The sequence below is a fragment of the Pogona vitticeps genome, chromosome 2 (assembly GCF_051106095.1).
Source record: "Pogona vitticeps strain Pit_001003342236 chromosome 2, PviZW2.1, whole genome shotgun sequence".
Lineage (NCBI taxonomy): Eukaryota > Metazoa > Chordata > Lepidosauria > Squamata > Agamidae > Pogona > Pogona vitticeps.
The window spans coordinates 162,146,118-162,165,626 of record NC_135784.1 but is presented as its reverse complement, the minus strand read 5'-3'; the positions used below and the strand labels follow the sequence as shown (position 1 = coordinate 162,165,626).

Sequence of the window (19,509 nt, the reverse complement as noted above, 5' to 3'; positions counted from 1 at the left end):
TAAAAACTTGTTCACAGTTTTTAGTGTCTGCAGGGAGGCTTGGAACCAATCCTCTGTGGATATGGGGGTCCTATTGTACAGATAAATTAAACAGTTCCTTGGATCCATGGAAAAATATAATTTGCCTATATCATGATGTGGTTTTTATTAAGGAGAGGCTTCCTTTGGAAAGCTGAACCCTCCTTTACTCATGCGTGTGTGCACGCATGTGTGCCTGTCTGTCTCTGTGCCCTTGCTCCCCTTCTCTCTGCGCTCTCTCTCTCTCTCTCTCTCTCTCTCTCTCTCTCTCTCTCTCTGTGTGTGTGTGTATTGGCTTGGATTTTTAAAAGAGGCAAGCAGAGCAGGGGCAGGAGGGGAATTTTAGTTTACTTTTTTCAACTGGACCTCCCAGTGATCTTATTTACTCCACTGCAGCCCATTCCAAGATGGGCATGGGCAGGTTGGTAGAGAGGATGGTGGATCTTCAGGTGCGACAGACTGAAACAAATAAGGACTTTAATTACTTAAATAGTGGTGACATCTCAGTCAAAATCATGCTGCTTAAATATGAGCACCAGGAGGCAAGAATAAGTAAGGGAGAGGTGTTACCCAAATGGTATGAGTCAGCCCAAATATTCAACACAGGAACCCCAGACACTCAAACATTTCATGTTTGTGTTCCAGCCTCAAATGCAACCTTCTCTTTCCAAGATTTAACAGACTCAACTCTAGCAGGGAACTGTGTGGCAACTTTTTAATTGGGTTTCTCTTATTAGTATGCATATTGCTTTTTTATTTCCTGCTGTATTCCTTGTCTTCCTTACATTATACAATGGAAGGGTCTAGAGACAACATGAGGCTGGATACACAAACCCTTATTAGGGATGGCCAGCATTGTCCTAAAACCAGTCAAAAACGGTTGTACAGGCCTTGCCTCTGGCACCGCCCCAAAATCCCCCCTCCTAAGTAGTTAGTATAAGAAACTGATAAGAAACCTGTAAGAAAGGGGTTTGTCTTTGTAAGGGGCTTTTGCTTGCATTTAGAGCATAGCCACTAGCGTCCATCTCTTCCCTTTAATAAAATTGTGTTTGTATCTCACTAGTCTCCTTTTCTCAGTCTTCCAGCAAGGATGATCCCCACTTAGATTTTGGGTAACAGAGGGAGAGGGAGGGAGGGAGAATATCCCCATGGTGCAGTAATGAAATGTATGCTTAGTGCAATGTTTCTGCATTTGTGTGTGTGTGTGTGTTTGTGTGCCAGTCATTGTGCATGCCACTGTCCCCAGGTTGGATCAGGATGTAGTTGTTATTTCCATGGGCTCCAGACCCTGGTTAGGATACAGAGTGGTTTTTATTGTAGGACTAGAAATGTTACTTTGACCAAATTCCGGGAGGCAGTGGAAGACAGGAGGGCCTGGCATGCTCTGGTCAATGGGGTCACGAAGAGTCAGACATGACTTAACGACTAAACAATAGAAATGTTACAGACAAGGTTTCCTTAAAATTCCTCTCCCCTTGATCCTGTCCTGGGCACCATTCACTTCACTAGCTGAGAAAACTTTGAATCTCTGGGAACCTCCAGTTAGCTCCACTGGGGCTGGGTACAGAAGCACAATATCCTGCATTCATAAACCGGAGGATTTTTTCCCCCAAAGAATGGACTATTGTGGCTTTTAAAAGCAGGCGTATAAATATACGAAACGAAAACGAATACACAAATCCCAACACAAATGTCGCAGATATAGAATTACCCAATGCTGGAGGATTTCAGAAGAGGACCACATGATCTGTACTATGGTTATTGGGGTGGGGGTGTGGGGGACAGGAGGAAGAACAGCTTGGATGTGGCTTGTAGTCTCTCCATGCCAAAATATTTTGGAGGACTGTTCTGGACTTCATGAAATGGTGAAGCAAAGGTGTGAGTAGGGGAACACGTGAAATGGAGGAAGACTCTTTAACCTGTCAGATAAAGTATTGTTGCCATGCTTGTTCCACAGAATGGAGACTAGAAAGCCATGTCCCAATTTCCAAACTCCTTATTTGATTTAAGCCAGTGGAGAAAGAAAACATATATACGCCAAAAGCTTTACAGACATGCTGTGCGTATGTTTTCTAAAAGATGTTCCTTTCCCTTTTGAAATTAAAAAAAGAGAAAAGGTTGGAATTCACAAAGAATGACACTGGAAACAAGGTGAAAATCATCTATACTCTGTGAAAAAAAGTTAGTGACGAAAGACAGGGACAAAAATAAACTCATTCGAAAAGTGCTGTTGGAGGAGAGCCGTACAGATATAAAAGCCAGAAACAAAGAAAAGTGGTTATTCAATCAAGTCAAGCCTGAATTCTCACTAGAGCAAAAATGAGTAACTTAAGCGTATCCTACCATGCACATATAATGGAAATACATGGTGACCAGAATAGACTATATTGCTGGGAAAAATGGGTTGGAGAAGTAGGAAAAGAGGAAGGCTTAACATGAAATGGGTTAACTCAATAGAGGAATCCACAGCTTTTGGTTTGCAAGATCTGAGTAGAACTTATTGGAAAAAACACTATTGCTAGGAAGAAGAGGCAGTAGGAATAGAGAACAACCTAACGTTAGATGCTGTTGGCTTGCAAGATATAAATAAAGCAGTTAATTATAGGACATTCTGGAAGTAAGTAACTCACATAGAGCCTGTCCACACTGGAATATAATTATGGTATATGGAACCATGATGGCACTCTTTGTCACAAACGGAAAGACCTCATCTGCTTTTGTTTTAACTTACAGCAATCTGTCCTTCCCCTTTAAGAGCTGCCCCACGCCAAAAGGGCACAAATCTAGGGCATGAAGTCTATTTGGCATAGCTCAATGAAATACAAAATAGCTCCTTGTTTAGCTTTTATAGTACTTTGTACTTTCAGCAAAATGACTCTGAGGCTGCTGTTAACTGAGGAGACAACTCTATGATGTTGCAGAGGTGGCATTAAAAGGGAAGTTGGAGAAATCTTCTCTATTTTAATCTTCTTTTATTTTTAATATCTCCCTAACTGAAACAGCCCTTTAAAACCATGCCAGGTTGATGCATTGCCATATCAATACTCCACTTACTTTTAAAAACATTTTAAAACAACCCCCAGAAAATGACAGTCCCCTGAATGAGGTCTGTGAGGAAAAGACAAGAAAAGGGGCTATGTTGACTCCAAGGCAGTGCAGCCCCAGACTTGGCTGAAGGAGGCAAAATGGTGTGTGTGTGTGTAAAAACTTGCTTTGAGATCATCCCCAGCCACAAAGAATCATTGAAATTGATCCTGACTGAGAGGGACAAAAGTTCAGTCCTCCCTGGTTTTTTAAGGTTTATGATTAATTTTAGAACATTGACAGTTTATAAGATAGCCCAGAAACTCAGATTTTTTTTCTGCCTTTAAAATGGGTGTTTTCAAAGACCTTATTAGAAATTTGGATGCTTGGATTCCTCCCAAATTTAAAAAAAAGCCCTCCCATGAGAAGTGTCCATACAAGTCTTTCAGTCACCGCTTTCCTCATATGTAAGTGCACCGGGTTTAGACATGAGTAAGATTTACCCATTTTATTTGCAAGCACGTTTACCCAGCTTATCCATGAGCAAGGATTACCCAGTTTACTTGTAAGTACGGAAACAGCAGCACAGGTTAGTGGTGGCATGAGGGGTGAAGGTTGGAGAGAAGGAAAGGAGGTAATCCCCCTGCCCCCCTCTTTTTCCTCAGCCAGACTTCTGTTGGAGCTGTGCTGCCTGGTGGGGCCAGAGCCCATGGAGTCATCCTGCCCCCCTTCTTTGCCTTTTTCTGTGGCCTTCATTCAGCAGCCCCTGGTGACTTTCCTTGTTGGCTCAATAAAGTAAGTGGCATATCAAAACAGCAGGAAGCTTTCTGGCCACCTCATGCACTTTCCCCAATGCAGAGAGTTGTGAACAACTGTATGTTCTCTCCCGCCCCTGCCCCCCCCCATGATATTTCCCCTCACTTCATCAACCTCATGAGAGTCATTCCATTCCATCTCCCCAGTTCACACCCCACACAGCACCAACTGGGTGCAAAACAGCCACCTATACAGTGGTGCCGCGCTAGACAGTTACCCCGCATGACAGTTTTTTCGCTAGACATTGGCTTTTTGCGATCGCTATAGTGATTCGCAAAACAGTGATTCCTATGGGGGAATTTCACTGGACAATGTTTGGTCCCTGCTTCGCAAACCGATTTTTGCTAGAGGACGATTTTGACAGCTCCCCCCACACTCGCAAACAGGTGTTTTTGGGACCTAAGCTTCGCAAGATAGCGATTTAAACAGCTGATCGGCAGTTCGCAAAGCAGCTTTCCTATGGCCGATCTTCGCTAGACAACAACGATTCTTCCCCATTGGAACGCATTAAACAAGTTTCAATGCATTCCAATGGAGAAATGCTTTTTGCTAGACAATGATTTCGCTAAACAGCTATTTCAGTGGAACGGATTATCATCGTCTAGCGAGGCACCACTGTATAGGCTATACAATGCAATAATTAGGAATACAATACGTTGAATGGTACACCTAGTGCTGTGCCAGAAAGGAACAGGGCAACTCTTAGAGAGGCAGGATGGACTGATCTAAGCAGAACCTCATGTGGATGCCGTTATTGATTCTGAAACAAATTGTACAAACTGCGATCCAAACAGGGATCTCTATCCCTATCTGGACAGACCCACCGTGGCTTCTTGGGATGGGGCTGTGTCCCTTCCCATTGCTTCCTGTGTCACCCACAGGGCACACAAGGACTTTCTGAGGAAAGAGAGAGAGAAAGACTTTAAATGTTAAAAATGTATGGGATGCGAGAGTATTGGGGAGGCAGGGTTGCTGGGGCCTCACTTTGCCCATCCCATCTTACACTATATAACTATAGAAGAGGCTGGAGTTGTGACTGATGACATTCAGTGGGATTTACTTCTACATAATTCTGAAAAAATACGGATAGTGCTTAAAGACCAATGCATCATCTTGCAAACCAGAGTCTAGCTGATGGTACCTTCTTCAATTACTGATTTGTTGAAATCCTTCCTACAGAAGTAGAAGTGTGGCTGCCCATGTAGGCCTCTACATTATTACTTCCAAGTCCTATTGAGTCCAATGGGCCTTGCCCAGAGAAGTCATTACAAAACAGAAGCTGAAACTGTGTGATCCAATAGGGCTGATTCAAGTTAAAAATAATCCAGCTTTCCTTAGAGGTGCTTGATGACTTAAGTCCACATTTCATTAAGGTATAACAGACTGTAAAGGGAGGTTTGTCCCCATCCATGTAGATTGTTGGCTTGATTACTGTGGTGCTGTTTCAGAGAAATAGACTACACTGCCTGAGCTGGCCTTGGGTAAAACCGGATCAGCACATAGTCTGTCAGCCAGGTTGGCAAGTAGGAGAAGGGGAGGAAGAAAAGCTTTGCATCCCAGCCTGCAGAGTAGCGAGTGCGAGGATGGCAGGAAGTCAGGGCATGCTCTATTTTGTCAGTCACCAGGCGGAGGTTGGTGGAGCTTCGTGTTGCAAATTCATGCATTCTGTAATCTGCATATGAAAAATATAAAGCAAACAAAAAGCTAGATCTTTTGTCTCCCTGAACAGATATCTTTTGAACTAGGGTTATGTAACCCCCAGGATGAGGTGTAGTAGCTAGTGGAGGGAGCTGGTTGGGTAACTCAGTGATTTAGGTACTGTATCTGGTTACAGAGCCAGAGGTTGGGAGTTCGATTCCCCACTGTGCCTCCTGCAAGTAGAGCCATCCAAGCTGTATAATCCCAGGACGCCCCCAGAAGAAAGGAATGGTAAGCCACTTCCAATTATTCTCTACCTGAAAAGGGTTGCATTGAGTCAGACCTGACTTGGAAGTACATAGTTATTATAAAGTAAACCCAGAGGCTTTGGGTTGCTGACTACCACCGTTACTGGCCATGCCATGTAGGGCTGAACGAAATGGTAGCCGAAAACCAGCCAGAGAAATCTGGATTGAAGAAGACTCTGCTGGGGTGATACTTGAAAAGCCTGAATGGATGAACTTCTCAGGAACATCTGTTCCCTCATACTGTGGAAATTGTGAGTGTCTAAAGTGGTCCCTGCAAAGCTACCATTTTGGAGCAAGTTTGTGGGTCAGAACTTTTAAAGGAGAGAATGAACCCCTGAAACGTATTCAAGGAAGTGGCTGTTGCAGTTGAGAACATCTGGTAGCCCCCTAGTGGCCTATTCTGGTTATAAAGATAAGCAGCATTACCATTTCCACACACAGAGTTCCATAATATTATTTTATATATTATTTAATTACTTGAGGGAGGGAAGAATACAATTCTTCAGTTTTTTTATTCTGCTACATTCACCTTGGCTGAAATCCCATGCTCAATAATTTGACAATTTTGGTGCACATTTAGCAGCAAGAAAGCAAATGAAATTCTCAGCCTTCTGCTCTGACTAGTTTCAGCCATACTCAATAAGAAGAGGCCTGTGATGTAGCTGCCGGCCTTGCAGATATTAAATATTGGAAATGAAAGACAGCAACCCTTAATTATGGATTCTAGAAAATTCTGGTCAAAAATGAACAGGATGGATTTCTCACCCATCCCTGTCAAATGGCATTGGAAATAAACTTAGCAGGTAGAATCAGAAGTAAACATGATCTATTCATCGGGGGTTTTCTTTGCCTCAAATCTTTCTGTTGCTAATCCCAAGAGGGCCTCTCCTGAAAATCATGACATCCTAACATAGCAGTCCCTCAGATAACCGGGCCTCGAGCCATTTCAGTGATTATGAGTTAAAGCCAACACCAGTAAACTACTGGCAACCCGTGCTGGTCAGCCAGTGCAAACCATTTTCTTCTCCATCTGTAAATGTGTGTCTCGTGTTACTTCTCTGCCTTAAAAAAAAAAGTACACAAATAATTTATTTTATAACTTCTTAATCCCGACAATTCTTCTCCTTTCCATTTGCTACACAATTTATGGCAAAACATGGCTTGCAAGACGGTTTTCTGAAACTTAACTTACATTTCTCAAAGCACTGCTGCCCATAAGCTTCTTTGACATCAGAAGATGCCTGGTTCCATATAGACTTGAGTCTTTCCTTTATGTTTTGGCCAATGGATGTAGCAAAACCACCAGGCTCAATAATGCTGACTTGGACTCCAAAGGGAATGAGCTCATGCCTGAGTTAGAAGGAAAACAAGAAGCAAAGTTGTAGCAATTACAATATAATACTGGTAAGAAGTGTTTACTTTGAGAATGCTCTGCCCAGTTGAACGGAAGCGTCCCTACAATTTCTGTCATAGGAAAAGTGCTTCTCAAGAGCACTTACTTAAAAAACAAGAATAGATGTTGATAGCATGGAGGTTTGTCTTTTGATATGGACGCAGGCAAAAGTGACCCTCTGAACTTTGCCAGGCTGCTGTGGTGCCTGGGAGTGCAGTAAGAACGCTGCCAACTACCGGGGTGCCTGGAAGACTGAGGGTAAAAGAGGAGAGGACTTTCTATCATCATCATCACACCTCAGAAGTTCCCTTTGCTGCTGCTGTTCCCCTTGGGGAAAGGCAGAGGGAGCCAGCTGAGAAACAGCTCTTGAGGAAGCCTGCCATCATCAGTCAGTTTTGTCAGAGCACCATGCTGTGAAATGCCCAGTGAAAAGCAACAGGAAATCTTGAATAAGAAATAATTAGCCATTTTGAATGGTGTGATAATAGTTTTTTTTTAAAAAGGAAGCTTGTAGATGTGAAGTAATTTGTATAAAATAATTTCATGAGGTGAACTAGATAAATTTTTACCAATGAAAAGCAGTTGCAGAGTTATAATCGTAGAACTCAAGTTCAGATTTTCTGCAGAAATTATGAAATTATGTTAGCGTATTATCTAAAGTTTGCTGGGATATTAAAGATTCATTCAATGTTTAAAATGTATGATATGTATTGCATATAAGTTAATGGTGATTTTAAAGAAAATTCTTTTTTATAAAGAATGTAAGCTCAACTTGATTCTTCTTTGTTATACTTAAGAGAAGTTGAGAATTATTGTTCTTATATCCTTGTTTTCAGGCTTATAGCACTGCTACAAATTAATGACCAACATAATGTCCCCATATTAACTTGCAAACAAAGTGCTGTGGTTTCTTTTATTGAGTTTGTCCATCATATGTTGGGACTTTGTTTCCAACAACTTTCCTGCTGCTTCACTTCCTTACTCTCAATGGCCTTTTTTAGTCCCTTTGTAGCTGCTGTTCATTTTTTTTTCTAATTTCTTGGTTGCAGTCGCCCTGTACTGATGATAAAACCGAGGTACTAAATTCTTGTTATGAAAAACCTTCAATATCTTCTATTTTTTCATTGTCAGCATTAAAATTATGGAATACTGTACTTCTCTAGTCATTCTTTTTGTCATCTTATAATTCAGGTGTAATACTCTACTTGTTCATTTTAAACATCATCTGCTCCTGCTTCAGATCATTGTTGTTTGCTGCAAGTAATGTGGTTCACATTTGAAATGACTGATTTTTCTTTCACGGCTCCTTCACATGGGTGTAATCCAGTATCTCGTGGGAAATGTTCTGCATAAAGATTGACCAGATAAAGTGACGATCTGTACCCTTGTCAAACCTTTTGCTAATGGGGAACCACTCTATTTTTCCATATTCTATCTTAACAGAATACTCTTGTCCAGAGGGTAGGTGATGCTTTATCACCATCAAATGATGTGGGACACACTTGTTGTGGATTCTGGGCTTTCCTTCCCTGCTGCAGCGCTTCTTGCATATGATAGTTTTTTTTTTGGAAACACTTCTGAAGAGGCCAAAACAAAAGAAATGCCATATCCCTAGTGACTATATTTCCTAGCATCTGTTATTAAATGCTGTAATTCAAAATACCTGGGTCTGTATTTGTAACTTGAAATTTGGATGGGGAATTTGCCAATTAACCAAGCAAAAAAGAACACTGGAAAGCTGGTATTTTACCTCAAGCTGTCAGAGAAGGCCTCCACACCATACTTGGATGGGCAGTAACCTCCTCCAAAGAATGCCAGTCTCCCCAGCATACTGGCCATGTTGACCACCCTCCCTCTGGCTCTTCTCACCATGGGCAGCATGTGCAGTGTTACATCAATCAGCCCCAAGAGGTTGACACGTATCACATTTTCAAAGTCCTCCTTGGTCAGCCATTCATTGGGAGTTAAAGGAGAACCTACACCAGCATTGTTGACCAAGCCCCAGAGACCTGTATCAAGAAACAATTTGCATACATAAAATTCTGCTTATTTCCAGTGGTTACTACATATCTTAAGATTTAGACATTTACAAGGGCTATACAGCAATGATCCAATTTGGTTTGGATGTCAATATGGCACTTTGGATCAGGACCTGATCCAAACCTCACGTCAGAACTATGATTTGGAAATCTGAAGACCCGTACCTTCGGTTCACTTGAACAGAAAGACTAAAATGGTTATAACCTGGCACATCACCAGGAAAACAGCCATGAAGAGAAGATTTACTGTGCCAAATTGCAGGAAGGTGACTGTTCAGATTCCTGTGACAACCGCTTTCAAATTCTGCTAAAACCTTGGCAGGAATGACCCTCCCTCTCTCCCACCAATGTAGCATTTGAGAAGAAAGGAAATACTAGTGGGACTTGAGCAGTATTCTTCTTCTGTGGCCAAAGCATACTGGCACGAAGCCAGAAGGAGGCTAGGAGCAGGTTTGTTGTGGTAAAGATCCCCACCTTCAGAGGGTAGTATGGGAGAGAAGAGAAAAAGCTAGAGGGACTTCTGCCATACCCTGTCTCTATGGCCAGTGCCTGAGGTAGCCCAGTGGCTGCTGCAGCAAGTTTGTTGTGATTTTTGTCAAGTAAAGTTGTATCTGAAGTAAACTAATCATGTTGCTTGAACAACAACCATCATGGAAGTCTGTTACCTTTGTCACCAACACTTTCTTTCACCCATTCTGTTGCTGCGGCAATGCTTTCTGTGCTGGTGACATCCAAAATGGTGGTTTTGAGTCGTCCTGAGGTAGCCTTCTTGAGATCATCTGCCCCTTTCTGGGTGAGACAAGAAGACAACACCCGTATCCCCCGGGTGTCCAGCTGCCTGGCAAGCTGGTTTCCGAAGCCAGAATCGCAGCCAGTGATGAAGACATATTTCTCTGTCAGATTCTTTACAGTCTGCCTCTCCTGGTACCATCGGCAAAGGAAGTAAAACACCAACAGGGCAAGCAGGTAGAGCCACATGGCTAAAGCCTGTGAAGAAGACAGGTCAGAACAGGAGAGCTTTAGATCTTGCATGTAGCCATGCATGGCTTCATGGTCATATATCTGTTGCAACAGGTGTATCTATCAGCAATAAATCCCAAAATGGGGCAGTTCAGGTGGAGGTTGATTGAAATCAATGTATCCAAAGCGCTTGGTTTTCTGCTGATCGATCGATCAATCAATCAATCAATCAATCCATCCATCTATCCATCCATCCATCTATCCATCCATCCATCCATTGAGACAGAGCATTGGAAGTAATGATAACAGCACTTTGCTTGCCTTTTTTACATTGTCTGGCCCATCATAACAATTAGTGATCAATTTACTTCTGCTTCAGCCTTGAAGATAATTTTCTACCACTGAAAACATTTGTGCTCTGACTGAGTCACTATCTTTGGATGGTTCTAAATCCAGGCCTTCTAGTGCAGCCAAACCAAACACATTGCATGATTATTCTGAATTTTCCTTATTAACATACTTTCTGTAGCAAGAAAGTAGATTCTCTGATCTCCAGTTGCTAGAGAAGGAAAAAAGAGTCCAGCAGAATACGGACTTTCCATAACATCTCGTTTGAGGGTTAGCTTGGGCAGCTTCAGAATCATCCGTGGAAAGACAAATTCAGAAAGACATTCTCATGTAATACAATTCCCATTGGGGTGTGTGTGTTGATCACACTTCTCAGACATTTCTGTTTGTTATAAAATAATTTCAGCATGAGAATGTTGCAGTACTGTTGCACACACATTTTAATCCAGATTATTTTTCTGATTATTTTCTCTATTTCTAAAGGCTTCCTTTAGTTCATAAAACTGGCTGGATAGCTCAGTGAATTTGGTATCTGATTGTGAAGCTAGACATTAGGGGTTTGATTCCCCACTATGCCTCCCAGGAGAAGAGCCAGCCTCTGTGTCCTTTGGTAACTGCACAGTCCCCAAGAAAGGAAAGGTAAAACATGTATCCTCTATGTAGAAAATCCTGGAGAGGGTCACAATTAATTGAGATTGATTAGACAGCATGTACTTCTGTAATTATTATTTATTAATCCCTACACTGCTCCTTGCATGGGGGCAAAATCCTTTTTTAAAAAAGGAAGAAAATGCACTGCTTACACAGAAAAGATTGATATCCTTGTTCAGAACAGGACTGTGCTGAAATGCTTTCACTTTTACCCAATGCTAATGGTTACATCAAATAGCTCCTAAGAATGCAACACTTCTTTCCCTAAGCAGGAAAAGTTTAAGTCACTGATGAGCACCACAAACGAGCTACCATCGAGTTGCACAAGAGCAAACCTACCTGGCTAGTTGTGCTGGTCAGCTAACATGTCAAATTGTAGTCATCCCCACTGAGTTTTGTAACTGTTTTATACCTATTTCAATGATACCCACTGGATTTTATGCCTTTCTTGTCCAAGTGGCGATATGTCTTCGACACTTTCAGCCCTCCTCGTTAGTCAATGACATTTCTGGATTGAGACACTTCTCATGAAACGTGCCAGTTCCTCCTTAGCACACAGGGCAGCTGCCTTGATTGTCCTTCCGCTTTTTAAGATTGCCAGCGTTCTCCAGGCAGGACAGCTGCACCTTTTAAACAAATGGATTACATGCACAAAAGGAGGACAAGAAGATATCCCTTTTCACGAGTGTTACAGAATTGGGGGGTGGCAGTGGTGAGAAGAGTTGTCTAATACATTTTATTTTGATGCCAAAACTGCAAAACAAACAACGACCCCCCGCTCGGCTCCCTCAGACTAATTCTTACAAAAGATTATGCCTGTAACCTGATTCACGAGCTAAATTAAGCTGGCTGTCAGGAACTGACCTGTTGGAGAAAATGAGAAGAACTGCCCGCAGGAACTGTTTGTAGAAAACGTACTGTACTGTACAGACTTCCTCCTCTTTTCAGGCCCCTTGGCAGTTGACACTGTTTTTTTAAAAAACTTCTTGTTGTATTTTATACCCGGAAGGGAAGGGAGGCTGCTGAACTTTGAGTCAGAAAACCGCCTGGCTGCAGGGAACTCCTCCCTCCCATAGAGTAACTCGACCAGACTTCCAAACTTGGTAACATTCCTTTTATGAAGAATGAGCAGTGAGTGATAGGATGACTCTCTAGGTCCCAGAGCATCATCCTGCCACCGCTTAGTTATTTCAGTGTATCTAAATATTCCTTTGGCTGTCTAGCCAATTGAAAGTTGAGGCGAATGGAGCTCTTCTCCCTGTCTCATTTTCTTAGCATTATTGGTACAGAGAAGCAGGCCACCAGGGCCTCTGGTACTGATCTGAGAGTGTGATCAGATTAGGTGTTTAAACCCCTGTTTGAGCCGGGCAACATTCTTCTGATTTCCTGGCTCTGTTTGATCCGATGGTTGAGGCGTTTCTTCTGATGCTTCCACAATTCAAATACTGTGCTTCTAAGTGGAAACATTGTGCTAACACAGTACATTGTTCCATGGGAAGGGGGGGGGCAGAGGATGAAAACAGCCTTGCTCCCCTGTTAAGGACAGAGTTTGAAAAACAGTGAAAAGCATCCCGCATCCCAAGACCAAACAACCTGATACTTCAAAGTGTGAATAATCTCTTCAGTCATTTGGTGGGGTGGGGCATGCAGTTGTGTGAAAAGCAGCCAGTTTTGCTAGATACAGAAAACTGGGATCAGTGTGTGCATCTTCTTGGGAAAATGTTTAATATGTTTTCAAGTTATGTTTTATCTCAGTTGAGGGTTTTAGAATAGTTGAATTTGACACTTTGTCCTGTACCCACCCACCCTGCTCTCATACTGGCCACTCTGCCCTGCTGCTGCGGTGAGGTGAGGAAGGGGGAGAGAGAGCTATGTACTTGTCTTTTTAGAAAGTTTGGCTGCTTCTGCTGCTTTAAGAATGCTCCAGCTGTTGCCATATGTCCCCACAGAAGACACCACAGAAATGAAAGGGGCCTGGCTTTGCAGTGGTGCAAAAACACTGATCCAAGCATGTGTCTTCATAGATCCATATGATTTTAACATGGGATCATCCTCAAGCCACTGTCCAATCTGTGGGCAGAGATGGTGCCTATGGTTGAGATTGTTTTGAGGATGATCCTACATAAAAATCATGTAGATCCATGAGGATCTGTGCCTCTGATCCATTTTTTTGCCCAAAGACAGCTGTTCACTCCTCCAATCCTGCAATGGACTAGCTGTGTCTTCCCTTCCTTTTAAGCTCCCTGCACCCATCCCTCCCTCCTCCCTCCCTGATGCCCTTTCCCCCCTCTCCTACAGCTCTCCCATTCTGTTTAATATTTCTGTTATGTAAAATTGTTTTATATGTATATTTATTGTACTATTTTTTATGTTGTTAGCCGCCTAGAGTGGTCCTGATCCGACCAGATAGGCGGGATATAAATAAAATAAAGCATGCTGCTTTAATAAATAAATAAATAAATTCCCATGCAGCTCTTCTTACTGCTGCCATTTCTCCCACTGCTTCTGCTGGTTATCCAAAAATGCAATTTGCAGCGACAGTACTGTTTAGATATATGGAAACAACAGAAATAAATCAAGGTTTCATATGTGTGCTAAAATAAATTATCCCCTGGTGGAACAGTATTTCATGTCACTTTCCAAACAGACAGCATACTTCCCTGGCAAAGTAATCATGTTTCTGTTTATATCATGGAGACACCTTATGTTAAATTGCTTTTTTCCCCCAAAAGCAGAATGCGATACAACAGTGTTTCTTTTTGTTGGTAGGATCAAGCCCACAGTTCTCCTAAAGACTGCTTTAACCAAATGCACCTTTGTTCCAAGGACATCCATTAGTGCAAGCAACAAGAGAATGCCATATGCAGTCCCCTGTACTCTGGAAAATACAGGCAGGTCCTCAAGAACAAGCCTCAAGTCAAAGAGAGGAAAGAAAGAAAAAGACCAACTAAAAGCAGACACTGCCACTTTAAAAGAAATGGCAGTGAATGTGAGGGAAGGCAGAGAGAGAGAAGGGGAAGAGAGGGCAGGAGAATATAAAGGGGGATCAAATGGCAAAGGGACAGACTGGGTGGACAAAGAACACACACATACAAACGCAAGAAGGGGAGTGGATTGAACTTGAGAACCTATGAAGGGGAGAGTGGGGAAAACTGACCGTGCTTTGGGAGGAGGTTGAAAGGAGGAAAGAGGACCCTAATAAGAGGAAGCCTTCTTATTAGGGGGAGAAAGAAAAAGAAGAGAAGAGAAGGAGAGAGCTAGCTGTGGCACAGAGGAATGATGAGAGGGGGTCTCCCAAGAGAGAGTCTTCACTGCAGGACAACCCATGGAGACCTGGCATGATAACCCAGGAGAATGCTGGGGACTGCCCAGTGATGAGGAGTGGTGAAGAAAGGAATCTGACTTAGCAAAGCTGCTTCATTGTTCTCAAAGACTGCACAAAGCATGGTCAAGCTGCCCTAATGGCCAGTGAAGTGAACCAGATAATCTCTGTGTTTATCAAATGCTGCTAATGGGCTTCTTTGTACTTTATCGATGCATAAATGAGTTTATGGTGGCAGGGTGCTATCTAGGGTGTAGTTCACATGCTTGTATTGCCCCCAAAGCATAACAGAGCAATGATATATTACCCAGCTGCAACATGCTGGTGTAAACAGCTAGTACGGAGTGCCAACCTTACCAATTGCATAATAATCTGAATCTCTTATTGAAATTGACACTCAAAGGAATCTTGTCAGCCACAAGGCTTGGTTTTAGTCTGTTTCCAGCAATGAAATGTCCTGGGAACAGACTAGAGTGCACCAACCTGGTAAAAAAAATATACAGTGGTGCCCCGCATAGCGACAATAATCCAGTCCGAAAAAATCATCGCTATACGGATTCATCGTTATGCGGGGCAAAAAAGCCCATAGGAACGCATTAAAACATGTTTAATGTGTTCCTATGGGGAAAAAAACTCACCTTTAAGCGAAAATCCTCCATACGACCGCCATTTTCGCTGCCCGGTAAGCGAGAAAGGGCGCGAAAACACGGCTGGCGGCCATTTTATTTACCTGGTGGCCATTTTGGAACCGCCGATCAGCTGTTTTTAAAACATCTCAATGCGAAAATTGGTAAGCGAAACGCTTACCGATCATCGCAAAGCGATGTTCTGCCATCTAAAACATCACAATGCGATCGCAAAAACAATCACAAAAACACATCGCTATGCGGAGTCGTCGTTAAACGAATCGCTCGTTATGCGGGGCATCACTGTATAAAGGCCTGAGGGGCACAAAAAGATGTGGATTGGGGGCCTAGGGGCAAATTGGTCCACTCATCATGTGGTCACTAGAAAACAAGTGAACTGATGTGCTCTTGAAGCACATTAAGCAGGGGGACAAATGTTAATCTCAAGCCCTGACTGTTGACTGCTTAGGTAGATACAGAAACAACATATTTTCATGCAGAACTGTTGTTGTATTTACCTCCTACATGGCTGTGAGAAGGAATTCTCAGGGGACATTTAAAAGGGAGAATGGTGAAAGTAGTTATATAGCATAGCATTCATCAAATCACAATTTTGACAGCTACAACTGCCCTGTAAGGTGGGACATCTGGTCAAGGATCGACCCTGGCCCCTTCTGCCAGAAGGGGCGGGGTTTTGGGTGACGTCAGGGGGTTGTGGAGGCCCCCGTGGACCTATAGGAGGTTTACCTAGAGTTGGGGGACCCCCGTGACCCTAGGGAGGCCTGAGGATTGGCTCCTGAAGGGTAGGGCAGGCCTGTGTCCTTGTAGACCAATAGGAGTCATTGGAGGGTCTGTGTAGAAAAGGGGGGGGGTGGACCTAAGGCATGCCTGAGCATGCCTTAGGCCACCTGACTCAGAAAACCTCACAGCCGCGTTTTTGGAGAGTTCTCTGTGTTGGCCATTCTTTGCACCTGATTGGTTGGAAAGGCTGCAGGCTCTGATGGAGGGTGATGGGATATAAGGCCAGCTAGAGGAAATGGCTGAGCTCAGCAGTTCTGGGCAGCAGCTTTATTCTGGCTGGAAGATGTCATCCAGCCTCCTGTTATGAGGAACTCTGCTTGAGCACTGGAACCTTGTTACTGTGTGGGGAGAGCTGAGAGGTAGGAAGCTGTTACTGTTTTCCGTGAGAACAACTCTTAGCTGCCTAAATCTCAGAATAGGCTTTGTCCTTAAGGTTGCTTTTCAGCCTGGATGTGTTTTTGTATCACCCTGGATAGAAGTAATAAAATTGTACAGTTTTCTCATTGACTGCTTGAGGGATTGTTTGTGCTAAAACCTGTGTCTTCCCCTTAAAAGGCTTTTTGAACATTTTGTGGGGTTTACATTTTCTACCTTGCAGAGTGGGTTTGCTTCCAAAAGCAGTCTGCTACTTTTAGGCTCCCTGGAGAACCAACGGGCTTGCAGGACGTGCTAGTACTATTTCCCAATCACTAGCACATTGACTCTCCTGGCAAACACCCCATTGCTTAAAGCAATGGTAGCAGGGCCGGACTGGTCATCTGGAAATTCTGGCAAATGCCAGAAAGGCCGATGGTCAGAAGGCCGGTTCCTGCCTCAGCCAGGGCCGATTTTTGGTCCCAGTCCGGCCCTGCCTCCAGAGAAGATGGAGCGGAGCTCCCCACCAGCCGCTGAGGGGGAGCGGCCGGAGGGCGACGGCGGCGGTGGAGGGGAGCCGGAGCGAGAGGAGGAGGAGGAAGAAGGAGAAGAGGCACCCCCTGACTCGCCCCCTTTCTTCCTTCTCTACCCCGGCCGAGGAGGAAGAGGCGCCGCCGCCGCCGCCGCCACCGTGACCGGCTGGCCGCCCCCGAGCGCCTGGAGCGTTGTTGGCCCGGCCGGCCCAGGCGGGCTCCCTTTGCCCGTCTTGCTCAGTTACATCGAGTCGGAACCGGGACCGCCGCAGACCGGCAGCTCCCGTGAGTCAGCCTGCCCGGGGGTGGGGTGGGGGGCGCCGCCGCTTCCTTTTTTCCCACGCCCGCCCGCCATCCCATCCCTCCCTTCTTCCCTCCCTCAGCCGCTGCCCTCCTTTCTCTCCCGCGGACCCCACCCTGACGGGTGGGTAACACGTGCTTTGTACAGATCGGGTGTGTGCGTGTGTGAGTGTGTGTGTGTGAGTGCCCGTGTAAGTGCCCATCCCTCTCGGATTTCCCATTTCTTACACAACCCCGAGATGTGGGTCGCCCTCCCCGCTTCGTCGCTACTTTTAGGGCGTCGCCTTGGGGTGTGTTTTTTTTTGGGGGGGGGAGAGGAGAGCTCCCTTCTGCTCCCCACCACCACCTTCCATACCTCAGAAGGTAGCCCACCCCCTCCTCTCACTCGTTTTCTTTCCCTTCCCTCTCCCCATTCCTGCCAGCCCCCCTCCCATCTCTATAATCTTATTTTTAAAGCCTATTAGTCGCCTCTATCCGGCTTTTTTAAAAAAAAGACTCCCGAAGCTGTTGGGATCCATGCAAAGGGAAGATTAAAAATTGGTGGCCAATAGATCTGTCTGCAGCCTTCCCCTTTTGCATCTTTACTCGAAAGTAACTGTAGGACTCGCTATCAAGAAAGGAAAGCTTTTGCAGCTTTCCTTTTTGTGTGTGCATGTGAATTCTCCTTCGCTTCCCTTAATGCGTTTTCCTTCCTTGCCACCTCCCTCCCAGCCTCAAGGAAAATCCTTTCTTCCTGTCCAGAAATGCTAATGGAGTGAGGGAGGATGCTTAGTCCCATCATCCATGATAGTGACAGAATGCTTTGGCTGATTCTATTCAGTGTGCCACTGTTTTAACAATATTAAAAAGAAGTATACAGTACTATCTAGACATAATAGCAAGACTTTTTAAAATACCACCATCGCAATAAACGGAGTTTGGTTGGGAGCGTCATTCTTCATTCCATTCCAAGAACCTCTTGTACTGTAATTGTTGTCACTGATTGCTTTGCGATTATTGGAAGTGTGGAATCGGACAAATGATCAGTTGGAAGAATTGTTGAAGCTTTCCTGTGGAATTGAAGTCTTTTCTCAGGGTGTGTGTGTAAAATCTTTTAATTTACGGATTTATTTTGGCCAAAGGAACTAGGAAAAGGTTTTGATGAAATCAAAGAGAGAGGCCTCTCTCTCATTATGTAAATACAATTTATGTGTCCTGTTGGTAGAGGGTAAGAAAGTGAAAATGTTCTTGGGACAATGAAAGAGGAAGACAAATTTTTGCAGTCTTGGTGACTACATCTTGTCGAATTTTGACTATGCAAGAATTTGATTTTATGATAATTTTTACTGTTTTAACAGAAAAAAAAGAAACAAATAGTTAGTCCCTGGCTCCCCAAGAGTTTACCTTCAGTCATGGCATAACATATTATTTAATTCTTCAGCACCCATCATATAATACAGTATATACCATATGTAGTGCATCATTTTCTCAAATGTGGTTTTGTTTTATGGATTTCTTCAAGCCCTGCTATTGATGACTTTGTCATCAGAGTACACTGTGCCATTCTTTTATAGAGTTCTTAGGTGGAAGTGGTATTCAGACAATTCTCACGGGTGAAATGCTGTAGACTCGTCCCCTTTAAACACAGTGTTCCATTGTCAGTTCTCATGTCCAGTGTTTAATGTATTAAGTGAAAGAAGCCGGATCAACTCATAGAAACATGGCGTGTTGATACTGTTACACAAGAAGTATGTGAGGAATAGATTCAGGAAATCAATAATATTTATTTTATGGATTGCATTTTAAAAATTTATACTCCATGCTTTAGTGGCCCTCTCAACAGTTCCTCTCAGATGGCTTGCAGAATTGAAATATACAAATATTATGTAAAAAAATTAATTAAACACCAACATAGGACAGGATAAGAAGACAAAATGCATCAGTTCCAAACTTTGAAGTTTGTGCTGTTTAAAAGACCGAGGAAATAAAAAGTATTCATGAATTGATAAAGTAGCTAAGTTTTTCATCAAGAGGGCATTCTGTAGTTGTGATCAAATGTCAGCATTCTCTGTATAAAAGAAGATAGATGTGTGGCAGATGATGATTATTTTGGGCTACATGTGTCACCTAGCTTGTATACTTATATATGACTTTCTATTTACACATTCTTAAAAAGTCAAGGAAGTGTCATGCTAACATGTGTCAAACCTTTCTGAATCAGAAAGCAGAAAAGGGAATTGAGGTAGAGAGTTCATTTGCTCTTCAAACTTATATAGGAATAAGAAGTAGTGCTGATACTAGGTGGTTCTTAGGATGCCTCTTTTTCTGCTAGGAGTAGCTTTATAATGTAGATTTATATTATAATACTGAATTGGCCCCACAACCATATTTTCCAGGGT

The 19,509-nt window shown here is 43.4% G+C and overlaps 1 protein-coding gene across 4 annotated transcripts; it reads right to left on the bottom strand.

Moving 5' to 3' along the window:
* Positions 1–478: 478 nt before the first annotated feature.
* On the bottom strand, positions 479–15,442 carry LOC110091362 (17-beta-hydroxysteroid dehydrogenase type 6). Of its 4 annotated transcripts, none has more exons than XM_020815456.3 (6): positions 12,060–15,442; positions 11,535–11,821; positions 9,902–10,223; positions 8,948–9,206; positions 6,997–7,154; positions 479–5,530 (listed from the first exon to the last, which is right to left on the bottom strand). In XM_020815456.3, exons 3-6 carry the CDS (start codon positions 10,212–10,214, stop codon positions 5,316–5,318), a joined length of 945 nt encoding a protein of 314 aa, XP_020671115.3. In that variant the 5' UTR covers positions 10,215–10,223; positions 11,535–11,821; positions 12,060–15,442; the 3' UTR covers positions 479–5,315. The 4 variants fall into 4 exon arrangements, with proteins under 4 accessions (XP_020671115.3, XP_078240714.1, XP_078240713.1 ...); XM_078384588.1 differs by having other exon boundaries at positions 11,627–11,821; XM_072991037.2 differs by lacking the exon at positions 479–5,530 and adding an exon at positions 6,258–6,866.
* Positions 15,443–19,509: the final 4,067 nt, after the last annotated feature.

What these genes read in the sequence shown, in the direction of transcription:
- LOC110091362 (XM_020815456.3), bottom strand. Translation starts at nt 10,214, where the DNA reads ATGTGGCTCTACCTGCTTGCCCTGTTGGTGTTTTACTTCCTTTGCCGA. An exon ending in AGAAAGTGTTGGTGACAAAG is followed by an intron (nt 9,207 to 9,901) that starts GTAACAGACTTC and finishes TTCTTGATACAG; the next exon opens with GTCTCTGGGGCTTGGTCAAC. An exon ending in GCAGCAGTGCTTTGAGAAAT is followed by an intron (nt 5,531 to 6,996) that starts GTAAGTTAAGTT and finishes TTTCATATGCAG; the next exon opens with ATTACAGAATGCATGAATTT.